This window comes from Entamoeba invadens (assembly GCF_000330505.1).
Source record: "Entamoeba invadens IP1 unplaced genomic scaffold scaff_1105074725543, whole genome shotgun sequence".
NCBI classification, from domain to species: Eukaryota; Evosea; order Mastigamoebida; family Endamoebidae; genus Entamoeba; species Entamoeba invadens.
Genome location: NW_004191832.1, coordinates 67,101 through 83,195, shown reverse-complemented (window position 1 = coordinate 83,195; position 16,095 = coordinate 67,101). Strand labels below are relative to the sequence as shown.

Genomic DNA, 16,095 nt, shown 5'->3' with positions numbered 1-16,095 from the left:
AAAACATAACTGATGTTGTAATTCACTGATTCTAAACGATGCATCTAAATTTTTGATATTTGAATTGAATTGTATCGACTTTATAATTGATTAAATGATTTTTATTACAACTTTTTGTTATGATATCTTTTATGTTATTTCCAATTCCAAAAAATAAGTGGTTGCAATTGATTTGTGTATAGTATCGACACGAATATAATAATAAAACTTTATTTTTTGTATATGAAACGTTAGTTTTTTTTAAAATGAATTTTATAATTATTAAAGTTTAATTTTAATTTCCAATTATTTTTACAAATATTTTTATTTTTTATTTTTTGGGTTTTTATTTAATTTTATTATTATTAAATTTATTTATGTTTTTGAAATAATTCAAAATGGTTTCTTATTTATAGCAATAAATATTATATTTTACTATAATTTGCAAACAAGACTTTTTCTCCCAACTTCATACAAAAGTATTTTAACATTTGAAATACAATGTTTATAATTATTGATATTCAAATATATATAAATGACAACATATAGAACGACAAATAATAAATACATAATAGTGATGAAACACAAAGGAATAGAAAATTTTATTGATGGTGTTATTTGTTTTTTGTTGGATCATAATTACAATATATCTAAATACAAACAATTGATTTTGCCAATGTTTAATCATTTAAAATGTATTTTTTTGGTTTTGTTCAAAATAAAAAAGTTAATCAAAACAACAATTTAGTATAATGGCATGATTATTTGCATTCTTTGTTTTAACCAATTTTTGTTATAATACAATTACTCTTACAATATTTAAACCGTTTTTATTATAGTTGTTGATAAATCGTATAATCAAATGAATATAAACTTATCCTATCGTTGTTCATTTGTTGTAAATTGAATGTTCTTGGTTAATGACAATATAATTAAGTTTTATAATAAATGAAAATGGAAAATAATTATCCAAAAAGTGAGTCATTTTTAAAAGTAAATTTTTTGGAAAACCCCATTCGACAATATTTTTTTTTGCCACATTTGTTATTTTACAAACCCGATATATAGCCATTTTAAGTTATTATATTGAATTAAAGTTTTATTGAATAACGTGGTTTATTGTCTGATATTTTCGAAAACTTAGTAAAAACATGATTGGGTGTAGAGAATTCGAGAATAATACAAAACATTTTTTTTATTTATTTCATTTGTCTATTTTATTTAAATGAATAATCGAAATTAACAAGTTTAAATATTTATTTGAAGGAAACATCAATTGTTTTCAGTTATGAGTATTATAGTGTTAATGTAGCAATAAATATAGTATTTAATTTACATAATTTAGCTTTCAAATTAGTTCTGACGACACCCCAAAGCGAAATATTAATAAAAATTGGCTTTAAATTTTAAACTTCGTTTATTGTTTTAATTATTATTAATTTAATACCAAATAATATAAAAATCGTTGTTACTAATATGAATGGACATGATTTGTAATTCTTTTCCAAAAAATAAAAAATAATTCAATCAAAAAAAGAATATTAAAAGTCACTTGATGCTTTTCCAATTGTGTCTATTAATTAATAATGTGTTTTCTTCAACTCTTTTTGTGAAAAGTCCATGTATTGTTTGTTTCTCCAATATAACTTTTCCACTTTTTAGATTTAATAACATTATTATTTATTATTATAAAATAAATCAATATTGATCTTAAGCCCAACTTACGAGTTGAAAGTCTGAACTATTTGGGTATCAGTGGTGATGCTGGCACTCATGCCAAAATCACACGAGATTGTAACAAAGAAATTCCAAACAAAGAAAAAGAAGTTTTAGCTCTTTCCTCCCACACAAACTGTTATGTCTCGGAAGACAATTTTTATCGTTATGTCAAAGGAATAAAATACCCACAATGTGGTGCATGTGTAGAGCTTGTTGGGCCAAGTCTCAAGAAAGCTGTTTGTACAATAGTTGGGGCATTTTCAATTGACCCAACAAACAACAACGAAATTTCGGACTTTTCGAATTTGTTTCCAAACGGAACTGAAAATTTCCAAAATGCAAAACTCCCAAATTTAGTCAAAAAAATTGATATTCAAAAATATTCCAACAAAATGGAAAATTCCAAAACTTGGGACTTTCAAAATACACCACAAGAAAAAATTTCCAAAAATCGTGGAAAAAATTCAGATTCAAATTTGGAAAACCAAGATACGAAAGAAACGACGAAACGTACATTTTTTGTAAATAACGACCTCTTTAGATTTCTTGCGGGGTACGAGGACAACAAAGCTGATATAGGAGTTTCCATCCCGATTGTTGCGCAATTCGTAAATTGTCCTTCAAAAACGCCTCCCTGTGCTGTGATGACGAAAGAGACAAAACAATCGAATGGAACGAGTTTAGCCCATGTCTCTATATTCAACACAAACCAACTTACTTTAAAAGTCGAGTATAATAACAACTTTTATTACTTTGACGAGAACATGCAGTTTAATATACTTTTCGAAAGGACGGAGAACCAAAAAGACTTTTTAAGAGTTCACGACATCTTTGGAGGAAGAGTTGTGATTCCATTTTCCTTTGAAATTAATCAGACATATCAGTCCACAACTATTTCACAACAATATTATATCATCGAAGATAATTGTTCCTTGGTGTTGAGTAACCAACTGTTTGTGACCAAAGAAAACGACGACCCCGCCATGATTTGGGGCGTCAGACATCACGACAATGACGATTTGAAAAAGAGCGTAATATTAAATAACACAAGAGACGTGTTGTTTAACAAAACTGTCTACCTTTCAACTGCTTTTCCATTTCCTATTAAAATATCAAAACATTATGCCATATTGAATTTAAAACTGGAAACAACAGTGCCACTCATTGAAATACCATTGTTGCAAATATTTTCGTATGTGGGGAATACGTCCACTATGGAGGAAGTAAAGTGTTCGAAAGACTTTATTTATAGAAGAAACGTGACGTATAAAAATGGAGTGTATTATATTGATGCAAGATCATCAATGACAATGGCTCGATGTTATTCACAAAGTTTGTTATTATTAAAATGTTAGAAACAACATGTATATTGTTTTTAATATAATATAATATTATAGAATATAATAGACATGTTTTTTTACTTTATAAATATAATAACACACTTACTTTGATACTAAGTATATTGACTAATAGTGAATCTTATGCTTATAAAATACGTTTCAAATCAAGTCGGAAAAGTCTCAATTACACACTTTTCTTTCGACCAAGCTTATCCACTCAACTTTACAATGTGCTCAGTTGAAGATTTGAGATGCACAAAAGATGACGAGTGTGATCCAACAAATTCCACAATTGATTCTGAGGATGGAAAAATAAGGGTCTTCAAAAAAGGATGTATTCCGTTTTGTGGGATCTGTTCAAAAAACGAGGTGTGTAACAAAAATGCAAAATGTGTGACAAAGAAAACAATGAATACAAGAAATTGTGAATCTACACTTTTTATGTTGTTGACTGTTTTATTTATTGTTTTGGTGTAGTTCAATTTTAAAAGATCAATCGAAGAGTTTTAAAACACGTTCTCTATTACTTTGGCTATACAGACAAGATAATGTAATTAAACATCTTAACAAAAACATTAAAAACTTTGAATGTAAACATTATTCTAAATTATATGTATATAATGTTAGATACCACATTCATAACAATTTGATCAAATTATGAGTTCAACATTTCAATCTAAAAATACAGATTATTATAATTTAAATGTCAGAAATTATTCAAAACATTTCAACAAAATGTAATCTGTTAAATATTTTAAGTCCTTCACATTTTATGAACGGGTAGTGACATGTTGATTATTTTTATTGTTTTAACTATAATTAGTAGATATATTCACTGTTTTTTTGGTTAAAAACAAATTGTGAAGAAACCGACTTGTTCACAATATATATTAAAAGATAAAACTAACAATCTTAATGATATCTTCGACTTTGTTTAAACATCACGTCGTTTTGCATGTGAAACCCAAATCGCTTCCTCGAATTTACATAGATGGATGTTATGATTTATTTCATTGGGGACATGCTAACGTTTTTAGGCAAGCTTGTGAACTCTTCAACTTTAATTGTGTTTTGGTTGTTGGAATTTGTGAAGATTCTTATATGAAAGCACATAACAAAAACCCTGTATTGACTAACGAAGAAAGAATTCTCTCGGTTATGTCATGCCAATTTGTTGATGAAATAGTGGATGGTATTGACACATGGAATTTAACTGTTGATTTAATTAATGAACTTAAGATTGACTTTATTTTTCATGGTGTTGTGAATTCATTTGATATTTCGAATGGTAAGAATTGTTACCAAGAAATCATCAATACTGGCCGTTTGAAATTTTTAGAAAGAACTGATTGCGTTTCGACTTTGGATTTTATTAAAAGAATGAAAAATGAAATAAACAAACGGGATCTCAAAGAAGTAAACAAACATGTTATTGATGATTCTTTGATACAAACATTTTCTTTGTTCAAAAAAGAAAGAAATGAAAACGATAGTGTTGTGTTTATCGATGGATGCTTTGATATGTTACACGTTGGACATTATGAGTTATTTAGAATAGCAAAAGACATGGGAAAGCATCTAATTGTAGGGATTTATGATGATGAAATTGTCAAACAATTAAAAGGTAAACACTTTCCAATTATGAACTTGAAAGAAAGAACATTGAATGTTCTTGCTTGCAAATATGTTGATGAAGTGATTCAAAAAGTTCCATACGTTGTTTCTTCACAATTTTTGGATGAACATAATATCAGTGTAGTTGTTCATGGAAAAGTATTAAATGGAGTTGGTCGAGAATGTTATAAACAAGCGATTGAAAAAGGTATTTACAAAGAAAAAGACTCTGGAAAAACAGTAACTTCAGAAGATTTATTCAGAAGAGTTACTCAAGAATAATTTGTTGGTATGTTAAGTTTAAATTAGTATAATTATTTTAATTAAAATACATAAACAAAAAAATGTACATAAATATCAATGACACTTTTTTGTTGCTTAATTTGTTATAATCAAATCAAAAAATAGTTAAAACTACAATTTTTTGTCATTTAAAAATTGTAAATACTAATATAAACTAATACTAATTAATTAATATTACTTTTAATTATTCATCACAATCCATATCATTAAAATCGCCTTGGTGTTTCTTTTGATGACCAATTTTAGGTTGTTTGGTCGACACTCTTGTGTTTCTTTTTCTTTTTTGTATCTTCATTTTATGCGGGTCTTTCTTTTTAGTTTCTTCAATGGTTTTATTTATAACGACATTCAAGTTTAATTCTTTTTCATTGAGTATATCCAAATAATTAACTTCCTTATTTTCTCCATCAACAAGTACACTTTTCGTTGATGTTGGTAAGCTGATTTTGAAAGTCTTAATAGCGAATTGACCAATCAACATATTAACAAAATCAAAGACTTCAATCGAACTATTTTTGAAGTCGATTGGATCAAATATTTTACTGACTGACATTCGCACTCGAATTGGGTTTACTGCGCATATAAAATCAACGACTTGCTGATTTAATTCTGCATATTCAAGATTTAGTTTTTCAACTCTTTTTGTGAAATCAAATTTCACTTCTCGTGTGTTTTGAATCACTTCCGTATGACAAAAAGTGAAATTTGTTGTCTTCTCTCCTTTCAAAATTAAAGAATTCAATTCTTCAGATATCGGACAAACATCAAAAAACACGTCGTGAGAACATCCGGTAAAATTGAATTCCAAATTTAGAAGTTCGAAGTAATAAACGTTTCTAATTATATTTTTGACTCGTTTAACACAAGATGGAAGTAGAATGTTATTCACAAAACCTTTTATTTCGACTTCATTTATAAGAGTCATAGATAAGTCGAGAGTTTCAATACCACCTACTATCACTATACTTTCAAGACTTTGTGGAACTAATACACTTTTTAATATAAAATCCATTTTATTGGCAAGAACAAGCTGTTTTATGTTAAATAAATTTATTAGACTGAAAATGTCGTCTTTAAAAATTTTTGAATTGTGGTCAAATGTGACGGAAAGTTTTTTTAAGTTTCCAATAGACTCGATTTGATGAGCGACGTCAGAAACACTCTCATGAATTTTCACGGAAATTGAAACGTCTTTGTCGTCATTCAAATACACAAGTTTGGGCGATTTTGTATTTTCTACATTTGCATAGGTCTGTGTAACAATAAACCAATTGTCTGGCAAACTTTCAAGTGGTTTTATGTTTTCAATTTGGCGCACCAAAAAGAGGACTTTTGTGCTATGGGAAAGATAACACTTTGCAGCATTAACGATAAGTTCTAAATCTGTTGGCGAAATGACGAAAACAACTTTATGAAGAAAAGGAAAATTGCGAAGTTCTTTTATTCTTAACGGAAATTGTTTTTTATTTTCTGAGTAATAAAAACTCTGGTGTTCAATAATAATTCTCAATTCCTCCAATTTGGGGAAATTGAGATGTGATAGGAGACCATTTTTAATATTCACATCATTGTAATCCATTGTCAAGCTTCGCATTTTCGAATTTATAAAATCATATGAATTCTGCAAAGAAATTGTTTGTTTTTTGTCGTCGGAGAGATAAGTTGAAAATTTGGAGAGAAGAGTCTCGCTGAATTTATTATTGCGAAGTTCATTTAATAATAACGTGTAGTTATAAATAAGTTGATCAATGTGTGGAAAATACTTATAAATAGTTTTGAGTGAGATAATGGAGTGATTTAATACAGGGTTTGTCTTTAATCTGGAAACAGCAGAATTGCAATTCTTTGAAACTGAAAGAAATAGTCTAACTGTTTTAATCGAATCTGCATATAAAATCACATTCATTAAATAAATAACCTCAAGTCGAGTCATTGGAGTTAATTATTTGATTTTTTTGTTTTTTATGAGTTAAAAAGTTTGAGGCTTGAATTGTTGTTTTATTGGTAATATTATTAATACATTGTATTGTAGTTGGGTGTTTTAAAAATATGATAAAAAAGTTAGTGATATGTTTAATTTTTGTTTTTGATTAAACAATTAATTGACGATACTAAAAACGAAATTTAATTGTTGTGTTGTGACATTGAATTACAAAAGCCAAATTTAATTACTTTATGTTTTTTGAATACAAATGATGTTTTTGATAAAACCCACAAAATGAGTAATTATTAAAGGGGTTTTGTCACCTATCAATTCGAGCTCAGTTTATTAAAACTCGTGGAATATTTGGTGTGAAGGGGTCAAAGTGTTAAATAAAATATCAATTCATAAGTTATATGACTTTTAATAATAATAAATATCGATACAAATACAAAATGGTTGTTTATATTAAAATATGGTTTTACATATATAGAGAGATTTTTTTAAACAACTTTAATAAAACTTTTAAAATATGGATTAAGTAGCTTATATCGTCTAACCCCGCTTTCTCTTTACTGTAACATAAAAAAACAAATAAAATAATAACTTAACATAAACATATATTTAAAATTTGAAATTAAATAACAACATTATTTGTATTTGGATTATTTTTAGAGTTTTAATTGGAAATTTATTGAATTTAATATTTTAATGGTTTATAATATATTTAATTTTTGCACCTTTATAAGTTTATAGTTTTATATTGATAACGAGGATTCAGCTTTCCACTAAGTGGCGGGGACCCCCCAAACAGCAAAATAATAATATATTCATAATTAAAATGAGACAATCACCAAGGAAAGTGACCCAAACAAAAAAATAAGCTAAAGCTTGGGCATAAACAAATACAAATATTATGTCCAGAACACTTTCTATATATCGGATAACCATCTGTTTGTACCGTTTCATCTGAAATTTTCCCGGAAAACCCATTTGAACATTTTCTGTTATCAATGCAAACACTGTCTATATTGTTCATATTGTTCAAGTGTTTTTATTGTTGGTAAGGTAACATTTCTCATATAATCAACAATTTCTTTAATTTTGCAGACATTGTCATGGTGTTTTTCGATGAGGTTCTCGAACTTACTTACATTAATAAATGAACCGTACTTTTTTATAAAATAGATACAAAAAGATTTATTTAACGACGTAAAAAATTTTTCTGAAACACTCATATGTGAATGTTTTAAATTTTTTATTAACCGTAGGAATAAGGAACTGAAAAAAAGAATTAAAGGGGTGGAAAACCCGCTCCAGGAAAAAACTGCTTTTGGTAATTTTTGGTGAATAATGGTAAAATGTTTTCTAAATGTTATTTTATTTTTTATTTAAACAATAAGAAAAATAACATCATTTACATTTTGCCTGAGCATTGTTTCGAAGTGTTTAGAAGAAGGCTGTTAAAGTCCATTTATATTATGGTGAAAAGTTGAGTTATTACAGAATTTATTTGAAAGAAAACGGGAAACAGCTTACAATCGTAAGAAATATAACCAAATATACATAAATTTTTAATTAAATTTTATTATAATATATTAGTGTAGTAAACGCAGTGTTTGTTAGTCTTATATCGTTTGAATTAACAAACCAAATTATCATCTTTGCAGTCTGCCTCATCATCTTCCTTATCTTCAGAGTAATTTAAATTAAGTCTTTTTGTCATTGTTGTTTTTGTGCTTTATTTTGTCTTCATAAACACATGAGTTCAAGTCTAAGTTGTCACTGTCGTGGTTTTGATGTTGTTAAACATAATAAACAAACTGTTTGACCTTGCAATGAACGAGATAATTTGATATTGTCGCTTTTGGAGATCTCCTTATAAACCCTTATAATTGGTAAAAAAAGAACTTACATTTTTTTAAAAAAATCATGTTTGCGATAAAACAATACCAAGTGTGTAAATTTTGATTATTAATAAAGTTAGAGCATTATGTAATTATTTTGCTTGGATATTGTCAAATGAAAAATAAGTTTGTTTTTAAATGTTCAATCTGTTGTCAACCCATGATTTATATTATAATTAATGACATTGCGAAAGATAAAAATGGAATTGAATTAAATAATATATTAACTATTTATTATTATAATTTAACCATATCTGCACCTAAAATTTACTAATAAAATTAATAAATTTACTATTAAATAATAATATATACCATAATTATCATTTTACTTATGCTCAAATCCGAACAGAATGAACATGAATTGATTCATTTGACACAACGTATCGAAGCCGTAGTTGTCGTTGTGTGTCTCTTTTGAAATATACAAATGTTGAGTCGTTTTCTTTACTTTTCAGACCCACCATTTGATCAATTAATGTTTTTAGTTATTTTATTCTTCTTTATAAAAGTATGTGCTGAAATCCCAAAATGTTAGATATATTTACTTTAATAAAATGAACAATATAGTCCATCAAATAGTAAGTAAGTTGTTGATAATCATTTTTTATAATTAGTGAATAAAAGTCTAAGAACACCTCTAAGATAAACAACACATAAACTTTCACTTTGGCACAATGTCTTCTTAATAACGTATTGGGCTGATAACAGTCAAGGTCTACATGATGTTTTCAACAATTCTAATGGAAATGCACTTTTGGGCAAGCATTTTGGCTGGAGGAAAAACCCGCTTCACAACCATTTACTTGTTTTATTGTATAGAAAAATAACCTTTTTTGGCATTTTGCCGAGTTTTAAAATAAAAAATAATACGGTGGCGAAAAACCACTTTAGATCTTTTTGTCTTTTCGTAACCAAATTCTTATTGTTTTATGATAAAAACTTATCCAATAACCAAATATTGCCTTTTTAAATTGTGGAAAAATGGTGTGTTATTTCTCGGCATACAAATATTTTTTAACCAAATGTATTGAATAATACAAAAACACATAATATACTCGAACAATCATTTCACCATACAGATTGCCGTACTTTTGGAACGTCCACAGTATCTTCCCAGTCTTTTTAACATTTCTCTGCACGGCGGGAAAACCCGCTTTACTACCACTTACTGATAAAATTACACACAATTATGACCACAGTTTCAATTTGCCTCAAATAATTGAGGTTTTTGTGGAAAAAAGCAAAAAAACACGAGAAATTATAACAAACATGTGCAGCGCCCTTTTACCACTCCTAATAATTTACACAAAATTACCCATCTTACATTGTTTTTATTGACCAATATTAATAAATTGCTTCGTTTATTTTATAAAAAGTTTCAAAAAAGCAAGTACAACGAAATAACGAGTCATTTATCGCTTGCTTGACAGGCACTTGAAAAACCGCTGGGAATGGATGCACTCACCTTCAGTTAGTGAGTAAGTCCAAAGTGCGTTTTTTCAGTTTGGCTTTGAAACGCATTTCTGAGCAAATGAGGAATCCAATAAGAGGGGTGTGAAATAAAGGTGCAGTCGGTCTTTGCTGAGAGACATTGAAAAGTGGTGTATTAAAAACACGTGTTGGCCCATATATTTACTATGTTGCTCCAGAGGTATTTGATTTGACTGTTGAGTATTTGTATAATGGATAATTAAAAAACTAAAAAAAATATTATAAAGGAGTGAAAGGGGGTGTGAAAAAAAGGTACACTCGCGGGTTAGTGTTTTTGAGTTGTTTTATTTCTGCAAAAAATGAAAAAATATTTAATAAAAAGTTCATTTTATTTGATAAATTCTGAGTTTTTTTCTTGGTTATTTTGACTTCAAAGAACAGTTTCAAAATCAATCTTTCTTGCTCCTCCTTTTATCGTTCGGCAAATCCAGCCTTTACTTTACATAAAAAATAATTCACAATTTTCAATAACAAACATTGGCATCTTGAAAAAGTCAGAAAGACTCTTGTAAACCTTGTTTTTTTTGAATCAAATCGAGGAAAAGGAAAAAAATAAACTATACAAAAAAACATAATCATATTATCATTTTACCATTAAATTATCAAAAGCGGTTTTTTCCACCCCTTTAATAGTATAAAAATACTATTTTGTTCAAAACTATTAAAGATATGAATTATACTATAATAAAGATATTAATATAATATAAACTAAATACATATTTAAATTTATTAATTGTAAAAAATTCCCAACTATTTTTTTTGTTTTGAATTTTTTGTTTGTTATACTAATAAATTTGACATTTTGTATGTTTTTGAGCATTTTTCAAATTATTACAATCATAAAAAAATAAATCAAAATAAGTTGTTTTTTTTAAATACTTTGAGCTAACAACTAAAACCATAAAAGCTGTTGAGCATGACGACTTTGGCAACTTCTAGTTTAACTAAAATTTTGAAACTTTTTGAGTATTTTCAAAAATTGCCAAACAGCTCTAACAATGAGTCTTTATGAAAAAAACGTTTTGTAAATAAAATAATGGTGTGTGTCATCGAAATTGTGATTATCGAAACCTCAGTAGTATATAAATTCTGTGGATTTAGGGGGCACCCCATTTTATCTATATTTTATAATACTTTAATTAAATCGCGAGGTACGCGAAACATCGTCACATCTTTTACGACTTTTCGAGTCTGAGGACAGTAGGTCCGTAGATGTGGTGAATTTTCCCAAAATATCGACATCTTTGATGTCTCTAGAATCTCACATTCGTTTCGATTCTTCGGATCCTCAGGTTTTCAGCCTTCGGCATGAATTTAATTATAGATCAATATATATAGTAAATTTATATTAATGTAATTATTTATTTTCCTTTAAATGACGGAACAGTACATGAATGAAGCTTTTAGAAAGTATATCGAGCTTTGTCCTTTAAAATTATTATATAATTTAAATACAGATAAAAATATCGATGAATTTATAGATGATTCTAAAAATATTAGTGAACTTGAAAGTGAATCTAGTGACGAGAAACTCATGCCGAAGGCTGATGAAGATATTATAGAAAATCATGATTATTCTGATGAATCAAGTGAAGAAGATGTAAATGATTATGTTTATTATAATGAAGATAATAAAGTTGTAGCTAACTTAGATTGTGATTGTTCTAAATTTAAAACAAGAATTTATAAATTTAAAGAATACTTTAATCAATTTATTAAAAATAATAATATAAAAGATATAATTGTAAAATATTATGTTAGTCCTAATGTTATTGAAAAAGGTTATGAAATATCGATGTGTTTAAATAATAAAGATAATTATAAAAAATTTCAAAACTTTATGGATCGTGGTTATTGTAAAGGAAAAGATAATAGAATATTTTTAATTAATGAAATTACAGTTCAGGCAATTCAATAGATATTGACTTTCCGTACGAACTGTAGTTCTAAGGTTTTCATAAACTGTAAAAACAAATTAATATATTTTACATCTTATCTGAAGACATCTATTGAGTATGTTTATTTTATAGTTATTATAATAATATTGTTATATTACTTTATTAATAATATATTTAGTAATGTATAAATAATATATTTTTATTTTTATCTTAATATAAATGAGTACAGATAATACTTCTCAATCAAAATCAAAGTCATTAAAAACATTTTTCAAAAATTTGTTATCTTCAGACAAAACAAATCAAACTACGAAGACGGACTTATTAAAACAAATAGATACTTCTGAAATTATTAAAGTAAGAGACGCAACACGTACGGAACGAAGTTCCTCAGATCCGAAGGATCGTAGCCGAATCGAAGATGCAACGCAAAGCTCCAACACCAAAAACAATATTTGGTATGTCTTATTCTCCAAATGAAATTGAGCAAAGCGTCATGCCGAAGGCTGACAAGAAACACGCATCTCAAACGCAGCAAAGCATCGACACATCTACGGACCTACTGTCCTCAGACTCGAAGAGTCGTAAAAGATGTGACGATGTTTCGCGTACCTCGCGATTTAATTAAAGTATTATAAAATATAGATAAAATGGGGTGCCCCCTAAATCCACAGAATTTATATACTACTCCTCTCAGTTATTTTTTTAAACAATAGCAAAAGCAATTAAAATTTTTATTTTAAATAATTATAATTATAGTATCTTTCCCACACAAAAAAAATAAAATAAAACCATAAAATTACTTATTAAATGCACATAAAGTACTATCCAACATTTTTAATTTCTTTTCGATCGTTTTTATTGAACTTAGCAATACACGCCAATTTAATAGTGTTGTGTTGAAATTGTTTCACGGTGTTTTTTCCATCGAGTTTTTCTTGAGCAACTACAACTAAAAAAGACGTACAAAGTTGTTATCAATGTGTTTTTCACCGTTTTTCTTTCTTTTTTCCTCATTAAATAATCAAAATGCAGTTTTGGCAGATTTATCTACCCGGCGGAAAAACCCGCTGCAATACCATTCACAAGCAATTTAATTAATTGTTTTAACCTTGTTTTTGTTTTGCCTCAAGTAAAAAACATGAAAAAAATACAAAAACTTAAAACCGATGTAAACATTTTTTTTTCAAATCAAAGTAACTGTAACACTCAAACTTTCCCAAAACGCCAAGATTTACCAAAAAACAGAGAAAAAATGTGGTCTTTTTTCACGGCATAAAATTAATTCGTTAACCTCTTCTCAACAAAAACACACAATATAACACCAATATATTGTTTGTTATCACCAAAAAGTTATGGCTGGCACACTCCTGGCTAGCATGATAAATCCTCCCCGTCTTTTTAACTTTCACCTGCACGGCGGATAAAAGCGCTGCATTACCATTCACATGTTTTTTATATTAAGAAATGCAACACAAAATCATTTTTGCCTCAAAAAGACGAGTTTTTAAGCATTTCAGAACAAAAAACACTGAAACCCCGGATGGACACATGCAAAGTCTTTTTACCGCTGCAAACGTTTTAATTCAAAACACTCATCTTATTACCATTTTCTTTACCATTTTTCATGTTTTGCTTCAATTTTCGTAAAAAAATTTGAAAAAAGGAAGTGAAAAAATAAAACGAGTTGTTTATCGCTTGTTCGACGGGGACTCTAAAAACGACTGGGAGTGGAGACACTCAACTTCTAGACCTGTGGCACTTCAATATGTTTTTTTATCAGTTTGGCCACAAAATGCAGTTTTGAACGAATGAGGAATCCGTTTGTACAGGGTGTGAAATTAAGGTGCACACCTTCTTTCGTAAGAGAAGGTGTGAATCGTTTAATCAAAAATTTAAACATTGTAAATAGAGATTGAGGTTATTCAGGGCGGTTGAGTGCCCACTGTTGAGAATTCAAGAAAAGACTACCTTTTGTTCTAAAAAAAGAAAAAAACTCGTAGGGGGTGTGAAAATAAGGTGCACTCGCGGGGTTTCGATTTTAAGTTTTTGTATTTTCGCAAAAAATAGAAATTTTTGTTGAAAAAAATATAAAAAAATAAGCAAAAAATTCGAACTCTTTCTGGGATTTTTGACAATCAATTGTTTTCAATGAAAACTTTTGAAGAAACAAATTGAAGCTCTTCGTGTTTTATCTCAGCAAACTCAACTTCTTTCAGCAATAAAAAATAATTTACACATTGACTTTCACAACTTGGGCAATTTCATAAAATAAGTTTTTCTTTGTAAATTATGTTTTTTGAATCATATCGCGGAATATTGGAAAACATAACTATACAACAAATTATAAAACAATTTATATAAAACTATTAATTTGACTACATCGCTTTTTTTCTTGCAGCGCTTTTTTCCACCCCTTTATGGTTTTAATTATTTGTAGATTTTATTTTTTGTTTAAAAAGAAATAATAAATAGTACAGATGCAAGAAAAAGTGGTTGTCAAGAGTATAAAAAAGTATTTTTTATATATTCATTTTTAATAATTATAAATTGTTAGTTGTTTAACATATAAATTTACGGGAAAGCAGTGGTAGTTTTGATTGATTTTTTAGAAAGTGGTTGTCAAAATGATGAAAAAATTAAAAAAAATCAGTTTTTATAAAAAAACAGAAAAACCACAAAAAGATTTTACTCATCTTCAAAATCAAAATTGATTGCACCTTGTCATCATGATATAAAATGAATAGATGTTGGAATGTGCAATTTATAAAAAATAAGTTGATTATGCTTAAATCAAACAAGCAATAATAACGATTATCAGGTTTGTATATTTATAATGTTGAAAGCAAATAATTAATCATAAGGCATTCATTAATAAACAACGTGTAATATGACGTTATATTACAAATAGGACATTTCGTTATGAAAGTTGTTATTGTGTTCAAATTAACCAAACGTTTTGTGCTGATTATTGTTTTTATTGTCTATATCTCCTATTGTTGTTATGTTCACCAAAAAACACAAATATACGTCATTTAATAAGTCTTTTTCAAATACATAATTTTTATTATTGTTAAAAGTTTAAAATATTAACATTATTAACATTTGTTTAATGCCTTTTATAATATTATATTATAATATATTATAACTAATATTATAAAACAAAATTAGTTGATATTTATTTCATTTGATAATCGACTTACTCGATTCATTAAAAGATTTTTAAAAAAACAATCGATTTTTTGTTTTTAATAACATTAATTTCATGAAAACCATTTTTCCATGACAACCAATAATTCTTCTATCTGTATTTTACAATTGGTCCCAACGTGAGGGGATAGAAAATAAGTGACTTTGAAAGAGCGTTCTAATTTTTACCTTAATTTCTATATAATTTTTAATTAACGAAATGAATTATATTACGTTTAAATAGAATCAAACAACAAAAATATTACAGTGATGGTATAAACCTACTTAATTTGGAATAAACCCATTTAAGTGAGTAAAGTTTGTGAAACTTTGGTTGAACTTTAAGCCAAAATAAAAAAAACTAAGTACCACCCTTTATAAATAGGAAAATGGGTTTTATTGGGTCTTTCTTTGTTTTTTGAGAAAAAAGTTAATTTTGCTCGAGAAGAAAAAAAATATTTGAAATGGTTTTTATTTTAATTAAAACAAACTTTAAATATAGCTTTTGTTTTTTACAAAATTCGTTTCGAAAAGTATTTTCTTTTGACAAAAAGAAGCTCAAAAAGGTTCAAAAAGTGAAAAAAGAACAATTAATAGCACAATAGACAAGCTTGAAAATAAAATCTGGAATTAATCTGTGGTCTTTTTGTGTTCATTAGTTCAACGATTGTTTTTGAACAAATTACATTTAAAAAATAGTTCATAACAGTTGTTGTTAATATTCAAAAGAAGAT

The 16,095-nt window shown here is 27.4% G+C and overlaps 2 protein-coding genes across 2 annotated transcripts; both read left to right on the top strand.

The window, feature by feature from the left end:
* Positions 1-1,534: 1,534 nt before the first annotated feature.
* EIN_281190 (hypothetical protein) lies at positions 1,535-3,515 on the top strand (the record flags this gene model as incomplete). Its single annotated transcript, XM_004185056.1, has 3 exons — positions 1,535-1,606; positions 1,695-3,030; positions 3,172-3,515. 3 exons carry the CDS (start codon positions 1,535-1,537, stop codon positions 3,513-3,515), a joined length of 1,752 nt encoding a protein of 583 aa, XP_004185104.1.
* A 438-nt stretch (positions 3,516-3,953) lies between these two features.
* Positions 3,954-4,934, top strand: EIN_281180 (choline-phosphate cytidylyltransferase, putative; the record flags this gene model as incomplete). Its single annotated transcript, XM_004185055.1, has 1 exon — positions 3,954-4,934. One exon carries the CDS (start codon positions 3,954-3,956, stop codon positions 4,932-4,934), a length of 981 nt encoding a protein of 326 aa, XP_004185103.1.
* Positions 4,935-16,095: the final 11,161 nt, after the last annotated feature.